The sequence below is a fragment of the Nannobrachium achirus genome, assembly GCF_963921795.1.
Source record: "Nannobrachium achirus genome assembly, chromosome: 15".
NCBI classification, from domain to species: domain Eukaryota; kingdom Metazoa; phylum Chordata; class Actinopteri; order Myctophiformes; family Myctophidae; genus Nannobrachium; species Nannobrachium achirus.
Window position 1 is genome coordinate 52,570,505 of NC_137822.1, and position 23,183 is coordinate 52,593,687.

General features: G+C 44.3%; 1 protein-coding gene across 1 annotated transcript; it reads right to left on the reverse strand.

The window, feature by feature from the left end:
• Positions 1-2,617: 2,617 nt before the first annotated feature.
• ankrd55 (ankyrin repeat domain 55) lies at positions 2,618-20,534 on the reverse strand (the record flags this gene model as incomplete). Its single annotated transcript, XM_080743711.1, has 11 exons — positions 2,618-2,892; positions 4,499-4,600; positions 5,382-6,046; positions 7,058-7,225; positions 10,520-10,704; positions 11,353-11,481; positions 13,010-13,070; positions 15,906-16,015; positions 16,678-16,808; positions 17,868-17,987; positions 20,495-20,534. The coding sequence occupies 11 exons, from the start codon at positions 20,532-20,534 to the stop codon at positions 2,618-2,620; spliced, it is 1,986 nt and encodes a 661-aa protein (XP_080599837.1).
• Between the last annotated feature and the right edge of the window lie 2,649 nt (positions 20,535-23,183).

The window sequence follows — 23,183 nt, forward strand, 5'->3', positions numbered from 1 at the left end:
TCATTACTTTGACTACGTGGCTACGTGTGCTGTTAGGGTTAGAGATTGGGTTAAAAATGAGGCGAGTCCGGGGTCACGGTGACGCAGTCGGTAACGCTGGAGCCTCACAGCTACAGTTTAAGGTCTAGGGTTCGATTCCCGCCGGGGTTGCTGTGGGCGCTGGGGGAGTGTTCCCTCCTCCGCGTCATCAGTGCCCACACCCTAGGTGGGGTTGGCAAAAGGGCCTTTCTGTGTGGAGTTTGCATGTTCTCCCCATGTCTCCTTTAGGGTAGATACCCTCACAAAAACATGCAGTAATCCTGGTCTCTATAATGCCTCTTCCTGGCCAGCCAGGGCGCCTGATGGAGGGGAAAGGAACTGGTTGGAATAACGCGTTCCTTCCACGCGCTGTCCAACCAGGGAAGCTCCACCCTGTCAGTTGAAAAGAAGCGGCCTGCTCACTCCACATGCACTGCAGGAAGCATGAGCTCAGTTCGGGGCTCTCCCCAGGTTGGCAGAGGGAGAGCAGCGCCCAGGATTACAGCTTAGGCAATTGGCACTGGGTGAAAAATGGGTAACAAAATCGTGGGTTCAAAACATTTAGTAAAAAACAAATGAGGAGTCAGACGAACACAACAGAGTATCGTGTGTCGGAACAACGCTACACACTCTGGTGCAACAGTAATCAGTCATTGACTCTGTGACATTCTCATCGATAGGGCTGGTCCTGTGGTCCAGACAAAGCTATCAACAGGTATTGTTCCAAAATCAAACAAATGGCGGTATACTTAAATCCCGTTCAATGGGCTAAACATGGTACATGCCACTTTGGTCCCTTAAATCAAGGGTTCCCAAACCTTTCAGGCCACGACCCCCCAAAAGAATCATATTTGACCCAGGGACCCCCCAGCCTGAAAAGCACTTGGAATTGGAGGCATTACATTTAGTTTGACTCGGTTCCACAGTTAAATATTGTAAATAACTGAACTACAAGCTCACAACTCCTCGCCTCTTTCTTGCGTACAGTAATATTTGACAATAATGGTCAAAAGGTCTTTTGACCCCTCACAAAATAATTTGGGGACCCCTCTGGAGGTTCTGACCCACAGTTTGGGAACCACTGCCTTAAATCACTGTTTATCAACATGGGGTCCATGCAGGGACCACCAGGTGTCCAAATGGATGGAACTTTATGGTTCTGCTACTCTGAGAATGCACGCCAGTGGAGTGTAGTCCCACTCCCAGAGTTAAAAAGGTTGAGAATCACACATTGTTAACCCATTTAGGCCTAGAATTATTGAATGCTTTAACCATTGAAAAATAGCAGATATACAAGCTCACAGCGCTGCGAGCTTGTAGATCTGCTATTTTGGGAAAAAGTCGTGAAAATGTGTGCAAATCTTTGAATATACTGTATGTATTTTCAAAGCGAACGTTTGTAACTCAAAATTTTCTTCTGGGTGGTCCTTGGAACTAAATATTTTGAGATGGGGGTCCGTTGCCAAATACATATCATTTTGGGGGTCCTTCACATGAAAAGGCTTGAGCACCACTGACTTATTAGTCTCTCAAGAACAGACTAACTGAGCTCCAGTTAAGTGAAAAGGACCTTTTCTTTGACAATAGCTAGCCAGATTGCTGACATAGAAACATAGGGTTTTTCCACACTTATAGAATCGGGTCAAAATTCTAATTGTCACGATTTTTCAAAAATAGCAGATCTACAAGCTCGCAGCGCAGCACTCGGTGCCGCACTGTGAGCTTGTATATCTGCATTTTTTCAATAGTTAAAGCATAAAATAATGATACACAATAATGTGTACCCGTTCTAAATATTAAGTCACGTTCCAATTACACGCAGCTCCAGAACGGTCCCAGGCACAGCGATACATTTCTCCTGTATCAGGTGGTCTCAATGGAGTTGTGTAGCATTTGGTCCCATTGGAGTTGTAGTTGATATCAAGTGGTCCCTTTGGAGCAGGGACGTGCTGGCCATTGGGAAAAGCGGGACAACTCCCGAACGGCCGGTTCATTCCCGGCCGGTCCAGGCCGGCCATTAGGAAAAAAATTAAATAAAATGTCGGCCTTCGTTCCATTTTGGGGGCTGGGCGGCCAACAAAGTCAATTGTCACTGTCGGGCAGAAACCTTGTATCTCCAAGTTTCAAATTCGTACATTTTTTCGCAAAGCAAAGCCCTGCTTCATCATACAAGGCCGTCGCACAAAAGTAGTGAAAACAGCAGATCTACAAGCACACAACACCTCGCACCGCGAGGCGTTGTGTGCTTGTAGATAGTTTAAATCATTTTTAAAATGATAAATACAAAACAAACGGTTTTGGACTTACAAGTTTTCCACCCGACAACGACGAAATATAACTCATGTAATTGGCCCACTGGCTTGTCACTTGTCATGATCTGAAATGGCAAATCTTTGAGTAGCAGCAGCACTATAGAGAGATCTCTCTCTATAGCGCGCAATGAGGGCCTCTCCAACTCTTTTTCCTGGGCTGAATCAGGGGCCCAGCACGTCCCTGGTTGTGTAGCATTTGGTCCCATTGAAGTTGTATTTGATATCAAGTGGTCCCATTTGGAGTCGTGTGTGATATCAAGTGGTCCCATTTGGAGTCGTGTGTGATATCAAGTGGTCCCATTGGAGTTGTCAGGGCCATGTGTTGTGGGTTTGGCCACGGTGGCACTGTGTCTCCTCTGGGAAGGGATGGCGGGGAGCACCTGGACACTTCTCAAGGGCTCCAGGAAGAACCCCCCCGACTGACTGTGGGTCAAACTTGACCTCTGGGACTTGGAGTTCATCACAGGTGGCGGGAGCGCTCCTACACTCGGTCCAAGGGAATGCAGACGAAGGGATTTGGACTTCTTGACTCCTTTAGAAACCTGGTCCGGCGGCAGAGAGACTGCAGAGAGGCGGGCGAGACAAACATAATGGACGTTCATGTTGGAGACCCATCGCAGCAGTGTCCCAGTAAAGCTCTGTACAGACCGGCGAATTAGCGAAAGCGACGTGAATAAGCGAACCAAAAAAGCGAAGTATTCGCGATTCGCCTTTTTCCATACACACCAAAAAGCGACGCGAATATGCGTCTAATATTCGCTTAAAGTAACTAAAACTAGATTTACTTGAGTAGCCTGTACTTGTAGGTATTTGTACTTGAGTCCAATTCCCAGTACTTTCCTTCTACTCCACTACATTTCTGATCCTATTGTATTTAATACCAAGCGATTTATTTTAAAACATTAGTCTTTTTGCAGATATAAATTAACAATAAAACATACATAAACCATGCTTTTACAAGTAGACATTCGAGTACTTTTTCCAAGCAGCCACACAGACGAGAGACACGGAAAAGAAACACTGTTCCCCTCGGCCTCAATGCAAAGGGAAGGTCCCTCGACCATGCTCTCTCTCTCTCTTTAAGTAGGATAGAGTGAGCTTGATTTAATACATAAAGAGAGAGGAGTTCACCAGCGAATGTTCGCTAAATTCGACACAAGGGCGAATAAAAAACAGACGCCTTTTCGCTTTTTCTAAATTTGCGTTTGGTGTGGACGCTTCCATTGACTTTATAAGGTTTTAAAAAAAAGCAAATTATACGGTAATTCGCTATTCGCCAATTCGCCGGCGGTGTGTACGGAGCTTAACACATGCATGTATGCGTGGCCACTTATAATTTACAATTCATGCTCTTAATCCAGAAAGATTCATAGTAAGCATGGACAACACACAAGGTAGTGCATAGCTCAGATCATAAGCCAAGAACCTATCATCAGTCAGTAGAGTATCCAAACAAATCAATAATCTGTACATTGAAACTATCCACACTATAGCATGCCAGGTCAACAATGACCTAGCATCACAATGACATAACATGCTGTCTAAACGACATCTTAGCCTTTGCTAGGGCATTCACCAAATATTCGAATATTCGAATATCAAAGTCACTATTCGACGTTGTTCATCGAAGTTGAATATTCGCTTATTTAATTTTTTTATTGTTTTCTCTTTAAAAAATATATAGTTTATAAAGCTTGGCTAGATAGGAAGTTATAAGAATGAGTTGTCAATGCCCCTGGTGGATGAATTTCTTAATGCTCTACCCCAGGGCTTTTTTAGGCCGTGACACCCAAAATAAACATATTTGAACTGGGGACCCGCACACTGAGAAGCACTTGGAATTGTAGGTATTAATGTGACTCGGTTCCACAGATAAATATTGTGAAAATAGCAGATCTACATGCTCACAACGCCTCGCAACGCGAGGCGTTGTGAGCATGTAGATCGGCAATTTTCACAATGTTTTGCCTCTTGCTTACTTAATATTTGACAGTTTGGCCAGTCCTGTGGAATATTCGACTATTCGAATACTTTGAGGTCGAATAATTTGAATACTAAAAATCACTAGTCGTGAATGCCCTAATTGCGTCGAGGCTAGGGCGAAGGTGGAGTCAGGGGAGGTGAGCCTTCAGATTGCGGCTGAGTCTTGGGAGTGAGTCTGCACTTACATCGGTGCGTGCAGTGGTCTCTAATGGGAGCCAAGCAGTTCCTCGTTAACGAGGTGTCTCTGGTCTTTATCCTCTCTAGAGGTTGCAGCTGTGTGTTCGGGGCTGGAATTCACAAAGAGCTGAAATGACTGAGGTGCAAGACATGCATGAACTGCAATGCAATGAGTGGAGATTTAGGTGCCGGCTACACGAATCTGGATATTTCTGAAGCTAGACATTTCTTTGTGCGATTGGGGCTTGCAGCCACACGAAGCTGGATATTTCAGCCGCGAAACTGGATACTTTTGAAACCGGATAAATAAGTGAAGATATTGAAACATATCCGATTCACTGGATCCGTGTAGGCACGGAACACGGAACACGGATATCGCTGAATACTCTACTGTGTGTGTGCTTGTCCCCCTAGTGGAGGTCTGGGGACTCCGATTATGTTAGACCTAGATATCTTTGTCGTGTGGACCTAGATATTTTTCTATGTGGATATCTGAAAATCTGGGATATATGAAATATCCAGATTCGTCTGGCCTAGGCCTTAATGTAGACCGGCTGAGATTTGGTATATAGTTTTTTTTATTGGCCGAAAATATTGTCTATATACATACAGTCATGAATCCACCTGCTGACCACCTGTCAGCATTGAGCAATTTATTTTATAGGAAAAAAATACCCCCAAAAATCTGCTTTAAGTAGCATGTAGCAAGTAGCAACACTCTTCACCAAAAATAGCAGATCTACAAGCTCACAACACGTCACAATGTGACACGGTGTGAGCTTGTAGATCGGCACATTACACGGTATATACTGTATAGCTAAAATCTAAAATGACACTGATGCTTTTAAATAGGATAAGTTAATTCACGTTATGTCTGGAAGCGTTGCTTACCTGCGTCGTTCTTCTGGCAGAGTCCCCGTGCATGGCAGAGTAGTCCATGCACGGGGACGGAGGCCTCGGGCGTGGCGGGCGGCACCCACGGCCTGTGACCCGGAACCGACTTGTCGGGGTGTGTCTGCCAGGCGTCGCCCGCCAAGGCCCGCCCCTCCAGCTGTCCGTCAAACAAATCATGCTGGCTCTTGCTCCGCATGGACTGCTGGGCGCCCGTCTTGTGACACTGCTGCACCGCGGCATTCTGGGAGCAGGCCAGCAAGGCGTTCCCCAGGGTTATAGGCGGAAGACTTTGCGTCCGGATGGGCGGCAGCCCCTTACAGTGCTTGGCGGGCTGATTGTGCGGTTCGCTCGGTTGCGCGTTGGCCTTGAGGCCGTCTTTAAGGCGGTCCTTAAGGTCGTCCCTGAGCCCCTCCTCTCCCGGCTCTTTGGCGGCGGCGGAGGAGGCGTCCATGACGGCACCGTCAAACATGGCGATGATGTCGTCCACCTCAGACGTCTCGTCGGCGCAGCTCCCGTCGCAGCTCGCGTCTCCCTTGCGGCCGTCGGCGCGATCCTTTTTCCTCTTGCAGGAGAAGATCTGGTTGAGGGAGCGGAACTTTCCCTCGCTCCTCTGGCCCTGCTCGCTCCCCTGGGAGGGTGTCTGGCGTCGGGCCGAGTCTAATCTGTGGAGAGCAGTGGTGGGAAAAGTACTCCATTGCTTTGTTGTCCAGACATCAATATCTATACTGCAATGTAGAAATACTGTTACAAGTAAACGTCCGGAATTTAAACTCTAATGTTACTGCCGTCGAATTAGTTACATTATCGCCAGAAACAGTAACAGAATAAAAAAATACTAAAAATAAAAATACTATACATGTGGCGGAGAGAGTTGCAGCCCCAGCCTGAAGCCTCAAAAGTCTAGTATCTGCCCTCATTCCATAAGGATATCCCTTTGGAGTAATGGTTAAGATATTGGACTTTCACGTGGGAGACCTGGGTTCGAAGCCGGGTGGGGAGGTTCGGATCACCTCCGTTACATTGGTGCCGTGACCCGGATTCGGGCTTCCCCGTAGGAGGAGGTCAAAGGGGGGTGAGTGTGGCGGAGAGAGTCGCAGCCCCAGCCTTAAACCTCAAAGTCTAGTATCTGCCCTCATTCCATAGGGATATCCCTTTGGAGTAATGGTTAAGATATTGGACTTTCTCGCGGGAGACCTGGGTTCGAAGCCGGGTGGGGAGGTTCGGATCACCTCCGTTACATACAGAGCCACCTCTCCGACAATGTCGCAATAGTTTTCCGACCACAACACTTTGCTACTCTATACTGTCTATATCATGCTTGCACATTGGCCCGTGGCTTGACACACCTACGAAAACTGAACACACTCATCAATGTGTTTGGTGCCGTGGCATGCCATGTTCTTTAACCTGAACTGGAAAGCAAACTGGTGTCCCCCAGCGGTCTATACTTTCCCCTTCCACAACCAAAAGTAATCTACAAGCTCACAATGTGTCATGTTGTGATGCCATCCATGTGTCCCCAAGAACAGGGACACTGGTGTGTGAAAGTGGTTAAAGGTGAATCAAAGAACCATTGAAATGTGTTCTTTGACTGAGGCATAATTTCTGGTGCCTCAAAGAACTTTGAGGCACCATATAGCCTTTTAAACATACCATTATGTTTGTGTGTCTACCTGTTGACATCGGAGAGCAGCTTGATGCAGGCAGTGTGGCCGCAGTACATTGCATATGTGAGCGGAGTGTTTTCATTGATGTCTCTTGGCGTCGTTTCCACTCCCAGCTGCAGTAGAGCCTGAACACACTCCTGTTTCCCCGCTGCTGCCGCCCAGTGGAGAGGAGTCCTATAGCAACCATGGAGCACATGCACAGAACATGAGTTATAGACAGTAGGACAGTAAACAATACTACTGTACACAGCTTGGTTGTAGTGTTGATTTCGTTGAGTAAAACTAGCCTATGACAAAAAATGTTAGTCGACTACCTTTTTTTACTGATGAAAAATAAATAAAAACTACATACAAATAAGCTGTTGTTGATTAAAACTATGACAAAATATACTGTACATTTTGTCATCAAATGACACTAGACTAAAATGTTAAGGAGGGACCACTGTCTGCCTGACTGTGCTGCTTGGAATTTATGCTGTATCCAACACACGACAGCCATGTAAACAAACACACAATGTCATTTACAACGAAATCTTGCTCTCAAGAATGTTTTTGGAAACGAGAAATTTTCTGATTTCTCATTCTCGCTCCCTATGGGCTGAAGTGCAGACTGATACCGTGGAGGAACGTGAGAGTGAATCCATGTTATCAGTCTGGCTATTGATTTTCTCAACAATCAGCACCCCAAGACACCTGTGTTTTACACCTTACCTAAACTCCACAAAAATTTCGATAAACCCCCAGGCCGCCCCATTGTATCAGGAATTGACTCGGTGACTTCACCACTTTCCTCATTTGTAGATTATTTTATTAAACCGTTTAATGAACGTCTTCCCTCATATGTGAAAGACACGGGCCACATGATAACCATTGTTGAAGCCCTTGAACCAATTACTGCAGATACCATTTTGGTCACCCTGGATGTAGAGTCGCTGTACACTAATGTGCCCCATGAAGGCGGCATCCAAGCCCTGGAACATTTTCTACTAGAGCGTTCTACCTCAGCCAGACCCTCTAATACATGCATTGTCACACTGGCTGAGCTAGTCCTGACACACAATTATTTTTTGTTCCAGGATGACTATTTCCTACAAAAGAGGGGAGTAGCGATGGGTTCTCCTAACTATGCAGGCCTTTATGTTGGGTTCTTAGAGAAAACCAAGATTCTTAACTTTAATCAAAATCCTTTTTTGTCAAACATTGTTCTTTGGAAAAGGTATATTGATGATGTATTTCTTTTATTTCGTGGCACAAGAGAACAACTCAATAACTTTTTCTTGTTTGTCAATTCATGCTCAGATCATTTGAAATTTACCATGTCCTTTGATTTTCACTCATTGAGCTTTTTGGATCTGTTGATCACCAGGGGAGAAGATGATGTGCTGTATACTGACCTTTACAAAAAACCCACTGATCGAAATAGCCCATTGAGGGCAGATAGTTGTCATCCACTGCCTCTAAAAAACAGCCTTCCGTATAGCCAATTCTGTAGAGTTAAACGCATATGCAGCAAACCTGATGATTTGAATCTGCACTTAACTAGCATGCAGGCCAAATTTAAAGAACGGGGCTACTCCAATACCCAGATTGATAACGCCTTAGACAAAATGAATGAAAAACCTAGGTCAGAACTATTTCATAGACGGTCAGAAAACAAAGAACAGTCTACCATCTTCTCCACCTGTTATTCTAAAGTGTCTGAAACCTTCAAGCAGATTATCCATAAACACTGGCATATTTTGAGATCTGACACACAGCTAAATAACACCTTCTCCAAACCTCCCCTGATTGTGTTTTCCCGTGGTCAGAACCTCAGAAATCATTTGGTCAAGTCGGATTTACCCCCTATTATAGCCCCCACTCAACGCTTATCGGCACCCATTCCTAATGGTAACTATAAATGCGGCTCCTGTGCTCAATGTAACAGTACTCATAAATGTCAACAGTTTAAACATCCTCACACTGGTAAAAAGATCCCCATTAGAGGTGTAATTACCTGTACTACAAAAGGAGTCATTTATTTACTAACTTGCCCTTGTGGCAAAGCATATGTGGGTATGACGTCACGTGAACTTAAATCACGTATAGCAGAGCATCGCAGCACCATTAGGTGCAAGAACCTTAACTATCCTGTTGCCGCTCACTTTGTGGAATCCAATCACTCTGTCTCATCTTTGCAGTACATAGGCATAGAAAAAGTAGCTGTGCCTAGGAGAGGAGGAGAGATAGATAAGTTACTGCTAAAACGCGAGGCTTTCTGGATTCAGTCTCTAAAAACTTTAACCCCGTTTGGCCTAAATATAGATTTCGATCTTAAACCATTTTTATAACAAAAAACATTTTGGTAACTCTTTTAAAATAATGGTCTAATCCTGACATTTCTTTCCCCTCTCTGATTCGCAGGCTGCCCACCTACCTCAGAGGCTCCTACTCAGATTATTCAGGGGAACAGCTAAATTCAGGACATTAATAGTTCATTTCGTGATCGTATTTAATTGCTATTGTATGTATTCAAATATTTTCACTGTTTTCTTTTTGAATGATATTGTATTGTATTAATGTAATTTTAAAAAATAATTTTGAGTTGTCATAATGACAAGGAATTATATTTCCAGATTATCTCTCTCACCATGGGCTTATTCATGAGGTATAACTCCTCCCTAATCAGCAGCTGATGTGAGGCAAGATAACACCTGATCCCCATTGCCCTTATCACAGGGACAGGTCCCATTAGAACCCGTGTTCTTTTAGATGAATGTGATTGGTTGTATCTATTGCAGGCACCCTATTTATGTGTAACTTGTAATGTGCTCTGTATACCCTGAAGAAGGCAGTTGTACTGCCGAAACGTTGGTAATTAATCTCTGTGTCCAAACAATAAAACTTTGGCACTTTGGCTACGGTGTGTGCGGCTACTTTTCTGTCTTTTTAAGACACTCTCTGAGATGATTCTGCCGTGAGCCGGCACCACCACAAGGACCTGGTGTGCGTAGCATTCCCTTGCATCAGTCTGGCTATTACCTAGCCACCGAACAAAGCTATAATCAGTTTGGATTCCAGGCTACTTTCAAATCCTGCAAATCAAATGCCACGGTGTCTTGTACTACAGCAGACAAAATGACACAATAGGGGTGTCGTACTCGTACCTATACTGTTTCAAAGTATATTGTCTTCAGGTCTAAATTAAGTCATATTGTGTAACATTATTTTTAATAGTCTTTTCGGAAATACCTTTCACAGCTTTTTTATCATTACGGCATATGGCAATAGAGCCTGATGGAATGTAACAGAATGTTGTCGGAAACGTAATTTATTATCGTTAAAATTGGTTAAATATTACATTTCCAGGGTCGGGGCAGATATTTTTTTTACTTAAGAGGGTGTTTAGTAGTGTTAAGACAAGTTCCACATTCATGTGGAATGGTTATAGTGGAAGATTACATTAAAACATTTTATTTTTTTGGGTACCGTTCGTCCACGTCCAGGGCTTGCAGGTTGGTCTCGCTGAATCTGGCCAGCTCAAACAGGATGTCGCTGTAACCGGCCGCTGCGGCGATGTGAACGCAGGTCTTGCCATTTTCGTCGTCGTAGTTGATGACCGAGGCGCCCAGCGGGTGATCCAGGATCAGTGAACACATGTACCTGCTGCCGCTCTGGTGAAAGACAGTGACTAAATGCATTTAACTCAAGTACTGAACAGAACAATGTGAAGTACTTTTACTTTACTTATGTTCATTCTTCTAAACTTTGTCATTACAGTCTGTCACATGTCAGGGGCCAATATTGTACCTTTTATTCTAAAACGTTGGTTGCTAGTTGCTTTGTATTTTGTTGCCAGTACTGCCCGTTCACTCATTTAATCACATTAATTAATTACAGTTGGCCTTTCAACTTGGCATCCCTTTTGGTCATGTAGGCGAACATTTTCAAACGTTTTCAAAGATTTTCCCACGGCCACTGTTATGCCCTATAGACTCAGAGCATCGCAGTTTAAGCCCCGCCCGCCCTCACTCCGGCGTCGGAAGCGTTTTCCCCCATGCATTTCATCCGTAGACATTTCATAAAGTATTTATTTAAACGTCTTTTAAGCCTCTGACAAAGCCACCCCGGCTGGTGAGGAATCATGACAATAAACACTATTTTTTGCATGCAACGATTAATTAGAAAGCTGAAAAAAAAAGAACGAGGATAGAAGTTGTTGTGGGAAAAAGCTTCCGACACCGGAGTGAGGGCGGGCGGGGCTTAAACTGCGATGCTCTACCACCCAGCTGGTAAATGGTTTCAAAACAGCAACGCGGTACCTGCACGGCCCAGTGGAGGGCGCTCTTGAAGTCCTTGTCCACCAGCGTGGGATCCGCCCCCTTCTGCAGGAGCGCTTGCACGTGTTCAGGGCGATTATGGAAGGACGCCCAGTGTAGAGCCGTCATCCCCTGCACCCAACACAATGTCCCCGCGACATCACTTGTCCATTAATCTGTCCCTGGCTGGCACAATGTCATGCCCTGCCCCTACACGACAAGCTGCCATACGCTGCCATCAAACACACTCATTCTCATCACTCTGTCCCCAACACAATGCCAGCGTCCCTCCTTCATTCCTCGTAGAATGAGTCAGGATGTTTTCAGAGGCGTCAATTGGGTATAGCTTACGGGTGGGCGATATGGAAAAATACGATATACCGATATTTTCCCAAGCTGTGTCGCGATACACGATATTATCACGATTCTTTTATGGTATTTTTTCAAGTTACTTAACAGTACAACCACCTACAAGGTAACAAAAACAAAGGTAAAGGAGTAACAGACCATTTAGACCAGTGGTCCTCAAAATGGGGTCCAGGGACTATCTGGATTCCTTTTGCAAGGTCTAAATTTGACCCTTACAAGTCTGTAAATCTGACAAATGAAACCGATTTGTAAACTGTCAGAGTTAAGGGGAGACCTTGACATTTTAAAGATTGAGAAGCACTGATTTAGACTCAAATGCAGGTTTAAATGAATTCTGCAAATTAATCTCTGTATTAACAATTCAACAGGATTTTTTATAAGGCTCCCTCATCGTATCACAATATATACGATGTCTCTGAAAAGGCATATCATGGAGACATTGTATCGTCTCAATGATATTTATCACCATATCGCCCACCCCTAGTATAGCTGCCATATCTTGGCTTCAGGAGAATAGCATAAATAAATAAATGTACTTCTTAATAAAGTAAATTCACAAATGTCTCTATGACTATCTGCGTTGATTATTCTGTTATTACATCACTTTGACTAACCACAATGCAAATTAGAACTATATTATCACTTTCACCAGGTATTATATTCTCCACACAACACTTCCCCCATCTTTTTTTAAATAATTTGAGTACCAGAGGGTTTTTAGCCAATTATTTTACCCCTTTTTTGCCCCCAGTTTAGTCGTTATACCAATTGATTCCTCCCCACACATTTCTGTGTTGTCACTGCTGTTGTATCCTACTGACTCACCTGCCAGTGAGGAGCACCCACCAGGAGGACGTAGAGCCTTCGTTCTACTCCTCCCATCCAACACTCCCTGCTGACAGGTGCCGCCCCAGCCCGTAGGAATACATGCAATGACCAGTATCACCCTCCCTGTCCGGCTTCCCTCCCCCGAACACGGACCAATTGTGATCGCACAGAAGCCCGACATAGCCGGTTGCACCACAGGGGATTCAAACCCACAACCTTCCGTGGTGGTGGGCAGGGACTTTACCACTGTGCCCCCCTATCTTGACTAATGGTTTATTCCCCCCGGTTCAGTAGGTCAGCACAGGTGCAAAGTATTATTGTTGTTATTAGCAGCAGCGGCTGATAGTAATCAGCATCATGCCTGTTGCTAAGGTATGGTAGCATGACGGTGCACACGTGCCTTTCATGCGTGTGCAAAACTCAATGTTTTGAATGTTTTGGAGTGTGTTGTGAACGTTCCTACCTCGTTGTCCTGGTGGTTGATCTCACACGCCATGGACTGCTGCAACAGCACCGACATCAATCTGGGAATTATAGTATATCGTCACTGTCGGGTTGAAACCTCGTAGCCTATCTCCAAGTTTCAAATCCTGCTTCATCATACTTTTGCTTCATCATACAAAAGTGAGTACACCCCTCTAATTTCTGCAAATATTTACTTATATCTCTTCATGGCACAACACTGAAGAAATGACACTTTGATACAATGTAAAGTAGTCAGTCTACAGCTTGGATAACAGTGTACTTTTATTGTCACCTCGAAATAACCCGACATACAGCTATTAATGTCTAAACTGCTGACAACAAAAGTGAGTACACCCCTAAGTGAAAATGTCCAAATTGGGCCCAAGTGTCAATATTTTGTGTGGCAACCATTACTTCTCAACACTGCTATAACCCTCTTGGGCATGGAGTTCACGAGAGCTTCACAGGTTGCCACTGGAACCCTCTTCCACTCCTCCATGACAACATCACGGAGCTGGTGGATGTTAGAGACCTTGCACTCCTCCACCTTCAATGTGAGGATGCTTCACAGATGCTCAATAGGATTTAGGTCTGGAGATATGCTTTATACCTTTACCCTCAGCTCTTTTATTAAGGCAGTGGTCGTCTTGGAGGTGTGTTTGGGGCTGGTGTCGTGTCATGTTGGAATACTGCCCTGTGGCCCAGTTTCCAAGGGAGGGGATCATGATACCAACATGATAACGGCCCTAAACACACCTCCAAGACGACCACTGCCTTAATAAAGGAGCTGAGGGTAAAGGTGATGGACTGGCCAAGCATGTCCCTGGGTCTAAAACCTATTGAGCATCTGTGACGAATCCTCAAACGGAAGGTGGAGGAGCGCAAGGTCTCTAACATCCACCAGGTTCATCCTGAGTGTTCCAGTCGTAAGCTCTGAAGCTCTGATGGAATCCGTGCCCAAGAGGGTTAAGGCACTGCTGGAAAGTAATGTTGGCCACACATAATATTGACACTTGGGCCCAATTTGGAAATATTCACTACCGTGTACTCACTTTTGTTGCCAGCAGTTTAGACAATAATGGTTGTTTGTCAAGTTATTTTGAGGGGACAATGAAATTACACTGTTATCCAAGCTGTACAATGACTACTTTACATTGCATCAAAGTGTCATTTCTTCACTGTTGTCCCATGAAGAGATAACATTAAACATTTGCAGAAATGAGAGGGGTGTACTCACTTTATGCCAATAAAGCTCCTTTGAATTGTATTGAGACATATCAGCACCATGGACAGCATCATGTAGTTAGTGTTAGTACTGAGACATATCAGCACCATGGACAGCATCATGTAGTTAGTGTCAGTACTGAAACATATCAACACCATGGACAGCATCATGTAGTTAGTGTTAGTACTGAAACATATCAACACCATGGACAGCATCATGTAGTTAGTGTTAGTACTGAGACATATCAACACCATGGACAGCATCATGTAGTTAGTGTCAGTACTGAGACATATCAACACCATGGACAGCATCATGTAGTTAGTGTTAGTACTGAGACATATCAACACCATGGACAGCATCATGTAGTTAGTGTTAGTACTGAGACATATCAACACCATGGACAGCATCATGTAGTTAGTGTCAGTACTGAAACATATCAGCAACATGGACAGCATCATTTAGTTAGTGTCAGTACTGAAACATATCAGCAACATGGCCAGTGCCATGTTGTTAGTATCAATGCAGTGGTTATCAATTTGGGTTCCGGGGAGGGGTCCCCAGCTAAATTAGTAATTAATAAAGTCAGTTTAACCTCTTTAAACCCATAGATAGACAAATCTTGTGTCGGGGTTCCCTGGCACAAAATATTTACGGGAAGTCTGTGTCCAAATACATATTCATTTGAGGGTCCTTCTTTGACATGAAAAAGTTTGCAGAACCACTGCAGTAGACACCTCAGCACCTCTGGCTGGGTACGCTGGTAGGAAATGACTAATGGTATCAGTCCATATCTCATATTACATATCTCAGAAACCCACGCATGGACTGATTTGCAAAGGAAATTACAGTCTGTGCCCCTTCATGCTCCCAAGTGGAAGGAGATTATTTACTTTTGGCGACGCCATGTACTTTCCATGCCAGGCCTTTGTTTGAGGAAACTGGGGAGATTTATAACCTTGGCAAAGGTCTTTTTTCTGTATTAATTGCTTTCATTGCATTTCATTTGCATTTAATTTTTTAACATTTTCAAATATTAATTTACTCGGATGCTATCAAGTTTTACATATTACTCATTTTAATCTAATGTTGATTATATAAATTCTTCTTAGATTATGTTTCAGTGAATATACTTCTTTGGACGATATGTAGAGATCTCTAAACCTCTTGCAAATTACAACAAAGCTATGGATGACAGATATAAATACGGTACTATATAATTATGATAGATTTGTTGTGTGTTTTTTGTCTTATTAGTTACTGTCACTGATGTAACTACAGTCCAGGTATGTTCCAGATCAGTGGTTGTCAAATTGGGGTCAGGGGACCCTCAGTTGTGTGAAAGGGAGTTCCTCGGGGTCCCCAGCAGAATGACTTAGCATCAAAATCTGTTTAACCCTACGTCATACTTTGGCTATTCGGAAAACTACAGATCTACAAGCCCAAAACAAATCGCATCAGGACATGTGAGCTTGTCTGCAATTTTCCGAAAAGTCTGAAACTGTTTAGGCATAATTTTCTCATATGGGGATCCCTACCGCGAGGGGGGATCCCACCGCGAGTTGTGTGTATTTTTTTAAATTATAAATATAAAACAAACGGTTTTGGACATACAAGGTTTCCACCCGACAAGGACGATATCTATTTGACATGGGAGTGCGTGAGTGTTTACTTGAGGTCGGTCTCAGCGGTGGCCGCGTGGAGAGGCAGCCGTCCGTTCTTATCAGGAATGCTTTGTTTGGCTCCGTTACGTAACAGACACACGCAGCCTTCCAGCCAGCCCTGCATGGGAAAGACACAGAGCAAACACATCAATACTATGACAACGAGAAAGGCTGGAAGAGGTAGCCTATACTCAGATTTAGTATTTAGTTTTTAACTCTTAAATGGGAGAACCACCCATTTTCAACATTGAACTATGTCATTAATATACCTTTGAGTTGTTGTGTGGAAATAAGTTGCCAAGAACTAGACGATTGATTGTGGGGTTTGGCTTTGCAAAGTACACCGGGATGATCACGGTGTAGGCCTACTTTGCAAGCCAAACCACACAATCTGCAAAAAAAAAGGGCAGGGCCATTAATAGGAACAGCAGGCTCAACGAGAACCCAGAAATATGCTTCAATTCCAGCCAAACAAAGCTAGCTCCATGGTCTACTCTATTTGCTTGTCCATGCATTTTTTGTTGTGAACACGCTGTCACTCGACTAGCCTCAGGATCCAGGCATTTCATTCAAGAACTCACTAACGAACGCTTGACACTTTTATGGCCCAATCAATTACCTCAGTGCACAACCCCTTTGAAGTTCAAAGGGAGCAATTAAGAGCTCTGGCCAGCTCCCGAAAACAAACAAGAGATCTGCTTTTGGCCGGAGAGATTCTCCGGCAAGTGTCTGTGTCAAAGAATGGCCGCTCTCTATCAGGCTATCACCGGACTAACTCACCAGGTAGGTGGCGAGCGACAGGGCGGTCCGCCCACAGGCATCCTGGGTGTTGATGGAGGCGCCCATCTTGAGCAGCAGCTTGACCGTGTCCACCTGTCTGCCCGACACCGCGTGCATCAGAGGGGTGGAGCCTGGAGGCGTGCGCACAAGGCACGTGCACGAGAGATGGTCAGAAAAAGAAAAAAACGTGGATAAGTCATGACGTCCTGTCAAACTGGGACATGCAGGAAAATTCCTCAGTGTTAAAGAGGCGGTGCCATAGTTTTGTACTTTTTCTGGTTTTCTAGGAGGTTGACAGTATTTCATTAGATGCCCTGGTGTGGTTCCCTTTGTATTTGAGGTTTCTTTCTGGAGGCTGACACCTTGTGGGTCAATCCAAAAACACAGATAAAATGACATCATAATAATCATCCCCTCCCCTTTTACCATTCACCCAACACTGTGGGTGTGGCTCACTTCAGCTGGGTCACCACCAACCATGACAACCAGGGATACTTAATGAACTGGTGGGTGTGGCCACATAAAAACCTAATTTTAACTCTTTCTGTACACTTTTGTGGAGGGGGGGGGGGGGATCATGGCACTTCATCTTTAATGTAAACCATTTGTAACTTTGTGAGTGTGTGTGCAAATGTAACCAACTGGACCCGTAACAGTCCCTTTAGTTACATGTAACCAAAGCAGCAATAGGCCGGACTGCAGACCGTAGCACTTCACTCCCCCTCTACCCATGCTGGGCTAGGCCTGTTGAGTGTCTAAACGGAAGTACCGGACTTTGGCCTAAGTAGTCTACCGCCCAAGACCATGGCGTTGACGCTTTACACATTCTCTGTGAATGAAATATTGTTTAGACTGCTGATGCCTACTGTACCTGTGATCCTAGTTTACACTAGGCACTCAGCGCTCACTTTCTCTGTGCATCATGTGTGTGATTACTTGGCTTATTGTATGTTTGTATGTATGTTTTTCAATTCTTTCACTGGTATAATTGATTCCATATAATGTTAATGTTTTCAGCAACTTTTCTAAACACTACTAAAAACCTCCGGCACCCGAGCCAAAATGATGCAGGCACCCAAATGTCTTTAATTATTTTACAGTTAATAAATACAATTTCTGATATTCCTGTTTCTCAGTATTCAAGTAAATGCCCTTTGTTTCGTGTCCACTACTGATCGTTATTACTTCACCTTCCCCATCGCAGCACTCCAGAATGGAGGGATCTTCTCGTATGATTGATGTGAGCGTGTTGACGTCCCCGCTGGCGGCTACTTGAAACACGACGTTCAGGTCCATCTCCTCAACACAATCTGAACACATTGAGACACAAGGTTCAGGTCCATCTAGGGCTGTCACGATATGACATTTTACATGACGATTAATTGTCACTCAAATAATTGGCGATTAACGTGTGTATTTGTCGTTGATAATTACATTTCTGTTTGGCTTTTAGGCTTTGAAGTTGCATATGGTAGATATGACACATAACCTAAATATACAAATACATTACTGACATATTTGACAACTTACTACTTAAAAAATAACATTGATAGTGGAAATAGCCGATCTACAAGCTCACAACGCGCCGCATCGCGACGCGTTGTGAGCTTGTAGATCTGCTATTTCCATTATTTTTTACATTAAAAAAATATATATGAACATTTTTCAACATGGAAACGATTATGACGATTATGAAAAATAATCACGATTATGTCAAAAAATCACGATTAGACGATTATGTAATAATTGTGACAGCCCTAGGTCCATCTCCTCAACATAATCTGAACACATTGAGACACAAGGTTCAAGTCCATCTCAACACAATAATAATTAACTCTCTTTTATTTTTGTTTTAATTAACAATATTGTATCCACTGATTTTACTCTTGCTGCTGTTTTTAACTCGTGTAAAGCACTACTGCATGTGACTCCATCTGGAAAAGTGTTTTACCAATAAATTCATTATCATTATCAATGTAATTATCATTCACCTCCTGGAAAGTTTGCACGCTGACACATAGAAGCCATTTTTCTTGCATCAATCATGAAAGAAAAAAATCTAGTTTGAAACGACCAAACTTGTCTACGGATGGTGTTGTTGGGATAGGCATGTTTCTTTCAGTCGTGGTTAAACGTATTGGCACCCAAGCATTTGTAAAACAGAAAAAAACGATCTTCCAGAAGTTTGACAAATGAAAACATATTTTGCATCATCATACAGTATTTGGTTTGCAGGGGAACACAACATAAAACTAGAATAAATACAGAATCCAAGCTCATTCTACACAGACATTTGCATAAATACACTGTACTTGAATTTCAAGCAGGCTATTCACCTGGAACTAGCCTGGGATCGCTTCCAATTTCGGGCTTTTGATCCGGTCGGGAGCGGATGACGTCCCACGTCATTTTGTATTCAAAACGGACTACAATTTGGCCGGAACTACTGACCGGAATCAGTTTTAACCTGGTTTTGCACATGCGCTAACTTGGATAAAACTGATTCCGGTCGGTAGTTCCGGCCAAAGTGTAGTCCGCTTTGAATACAAAATGACGTAAGATATCATCCGGTCTAGACCGGATCAGACGACCTGTTTAGTAAACGAATACCAGGCTTTCTCTCAGGAAAGCCTGGTGAGGCGAGGTTACCTGGAACTCACATGTGGTGTGTCCAAGTTGACTTTAATCTTTAGTAACCACTAATCCACCCAGTTTAAATGGAGTAAATCCCTCATTCTGCTGTTTTTGTGTCACACACTGAGCATGGAGCAAACAAAAAAGGACAGAATTGTCAGGAGGTCAGAGGTCAGATTGTAGCCAAGCATGGACAATCTGAAGGCTCCAAGTCCATCTCCAGAGACCTTGATGTTCCTTCACTGTGCGCAATCTAGACGATTGTGTGTTGTGTTTAACAAATGCAAGGGTGCCAATACTTTAGTAGAAGAGAACCAGTCGGGATTGTTCACCTCATCATAACATATCAACTAGAACTGCCCTTTGTCGAGGTGCCAGCTTGTTCCTTTTGCAAACAAGTAGGCCATACATGGCCAATATGTGCGCCAGCAGAGCGCGCCATGAGGTGCGCTCACCACTGGCATCATCACTGGCGATGCCAGTGACATCACCACTGGCATCGCCGGGAATGTTGGTCCCTCATTGGATTTCTTTTCTCTCTTTTTTTTTATGGAACGGTATTGGACATACAAGGTACTTCCGAATGTTCAAGGTTGGCAGCAAAATATAGCAGCCTGCCTACTACAGTTAATTCACTTTTCTTTTTCTTAATATGTATTATTATTATTATTATGTATCATTCTGTATGTCGTTGCTTTGCCAAAATAAGAATGCTTGTCATGCCAATAAACCGTTTGAATTGAATTGAAACGGTAGACTTGGCGTATAGAGGGGGAGAACAAGAAAGAAAGGAGGGGCCTAGCACACAGCCCTGGGGGACTCCCAATAAGGCTAAATGAATTATGTCACCATTACAGCGGCTTCGAGGGGTTAAAGATCGAATGAACCAAACAACAAGCCTCTCCTCTCCGCTCACCAGGTACCAGAGGCTAAAGTACACAGGGTTCCCATAGCAACAGGAGGCAACTCCATCCCCCACCCCCTGCCCATATGTGTTGCTTTGTGCCGTGCCTGGGTCCATAATATGGTGTGTGTGTGTGTGTGTGTGTGTGTGTGTGTGTGTGTGTGTGTGTGTGTGCGTGTGCGTGTGCGTGTGCATGTGTGTGCGTGTGTGTGTGTGTGTGTGTGCGTGTGTGTGCTGGTTGAGGGTGTGGGCAGGGTTCTCTTTTTTTAAGGCTCTTACCTTTGTGGTGGTCGAACACAGACGAGGTGCTGAGCTCCATCCCCGGCGGCGTCGTGAGCAGAACATGCAGCGACGAATGTTACACCGAGACGCTCTGTCTAAGAGGCTGCCGGACGCTATGCGTCACTCTGACAGACATCCTTGGTCCTTCTCTCTTCTCTTCTCTTCTCTTCTCTTCTCTTCTCTTAGTCTTCTCTCTCTCTCTCTCTCTCTCTCTCTCTCTCTCTCTCTCTCTCTCTCTCTCTCTCCCTCCCTCCCTCCCCTCCTGTCTGCTTTCACCACTGGCTTGAATGAATACTCATCCATTGTAACACATCACAACACAAAAGAGGAGGGAGGGGAGAGAGGGAGAGAGAGAGGGGGGGTGGACAATGAGAGAGACAGACAGACAGACAGACAGACAGACAGACAGACAGACAGACAGACAGGAGAGGAGAGAGAGACAGAGTGTGCGTGAGAGAGAAAAGCAACAGTTTGAAGCACAGATAGAGAAAGAGAGACAGACAGACAGAGAGGGATGCAGGAAGACATGGAGAGGAGGAGAGAGACAGCGTGAGTGCAGTGAGAGATAGAGAGAGAGAGAGAGAGATGCTGGTATGTTTGTCAGAATGTTTCAATGGAAGCTGCCCGCCTCCCCATGTGCGTTTTTGAGCGGTGCAAACCGCTCCTGTATACGTGGCTGTGCGTGTGTCCGTAGCCTTTTTCCTCAGCGTTTTGCGATAGCAAAATGTGTGTGCGTAGCATCATGTTTGTCAAGTGATGTCATATGTCGTATGTCTGTAGCCTTTTTCCTCAGCGTTTTGCCATAGCAAAACGAGCGGTGCAAACCGCTCCTATACGTGGCAAACCGCTCCTATACGTGGCTGTGCATGTGTCCGTAGCCTTTTTCCTCAGCGTTTTGCCATAGCAAAATGTGTGTGCGTAGCATCATGTTTGTCTAGTAGTAGTGATGTCATATGTCGTATGTCTGTAGCCTTTTTCCTCAGCGTTTTGCCATAGCAAAACGTGTGTGTGTAGCATAGCCTGTATATCCTAGACTCAAATCCTAGTCTGAAGACGTTATGCAAGCACGACCACCGCTCACTTCACATTGGGAGTGATTTTTATTTTTTAATAGGCCTACCACAGATCATTGACATGGTGAGATGGAGGAAGAGAGTGACCCCCAAATGATGTCCTGCACTGTGTCGATGTGCCAACTTGAGTCTTGTGCACTCGTAGCCAAATAGGTTTGGCTACGTTAAAGTTAAAAGGCCCTGCTCCCTCATTGTCTAATTGTGCCAATGCTTCTCCCGCATTGTCTAATTGGTGCAGCTTACAGGCAATTGGTGCAGCATACAGACAGTGCTGAGCACCCTACTTAGTCGGGGGCCTTAGGGCATGCTCTATTGATTTAGCTAGGGCGCCCGAGTCGGCGACCTTCGGGGTCGCCACAGCGGCCAAATCAAGTTGGGCTCCCATCGACTTTCTATACAGGTGGAAAATACCCAGACAAAAATCTGCTTTAAAGGAGTAGTTCACCCCCAAAATGACTTTTTTTCTATTGATTACTCATGCCATGGAGACTAGAGTTCGATAATATTTTTTGGTTTTTGTCACATTCCTAAGACAAAAATTCGATTTGAGTAAGTTTACCCCCATTGATTCCAGATAGGGACCCGTTTCGAAACGGGTCCCCATCCGGAACGAATGGGGGTAAATTTATTGTTATCACATTTTTGTCTTAGGAATGCGACAAAAAACTAAACATATTATTGAACTCTAGTCTCCATGGCGTGACTAATCAATAGAAAAAAAATCATTTTGGGGGTGGACTACTCCTTTAAGTAGGATGTGAGGGTCTAACTAGGGGTTTGTCATGATTCTGAATCCATTGCAAGCATTTGTTTTGCACATAAAACATGGCCCCAGAAAACGCCTACAAAACTGTGAAAAGTGATGACTCATCCCTAAACCATCGTTTTGTGGGGCCATGCAATGGATTCAGAATCACGACAAACCCCCTAGTTAGACCCCTCACATCCTACTTAAAGCGGATTTATTTTCCTCCTGTAGTATGGTGTATAGAAAGTCAAGCCCAACTTGCTTTGGCCGCTGTGGCGACCCCGAAGGTCACCGACTCGGGCGCCCTATAGCTAAATCATTAGAGCATGCCCTGGGCTACATTTGTGCAAAATTTGGTGCTTTTAGACTGATTAGCACGAAATTACCACTCTATCTCCCTAAGGCCCCCAACTACAGAGTCCGTCAAAAGGAAAGAAGAAATCACTTGGACGCCTGACACTGGTTACTGGTGTATATATTTGGGGAGTATAATAGGTACGGGGCTTCTGGTGACCTTGAACTCCTCGATGTAAGAAAGAAGCTCCAGAAAGTTGGAGTGTTTGTGGATTATGAGGAGGGTCTGGTCTCCTTTTATGATGTGGAGACCAGAGTTCATCTCTACTCTTTCACTTTATACTTAAAGGAGTGGTGACACCGGCCGAAATTTAACATTATGGTACAGTAGGTCACGTGGTCTTTGTTGAAACGGTTTGGAAAGGGGGTGGAGCTCAAAGTATGCAGTACAATCAACAGCCTATTCTCTCTGTGTTGCTGCCGACACGCCCATACAGCTACTGTAGCTGTATGGGCGTGTCGGCAGCATCATTTGATTGGATAATTTAACATGGGGGTACATGACATTCAT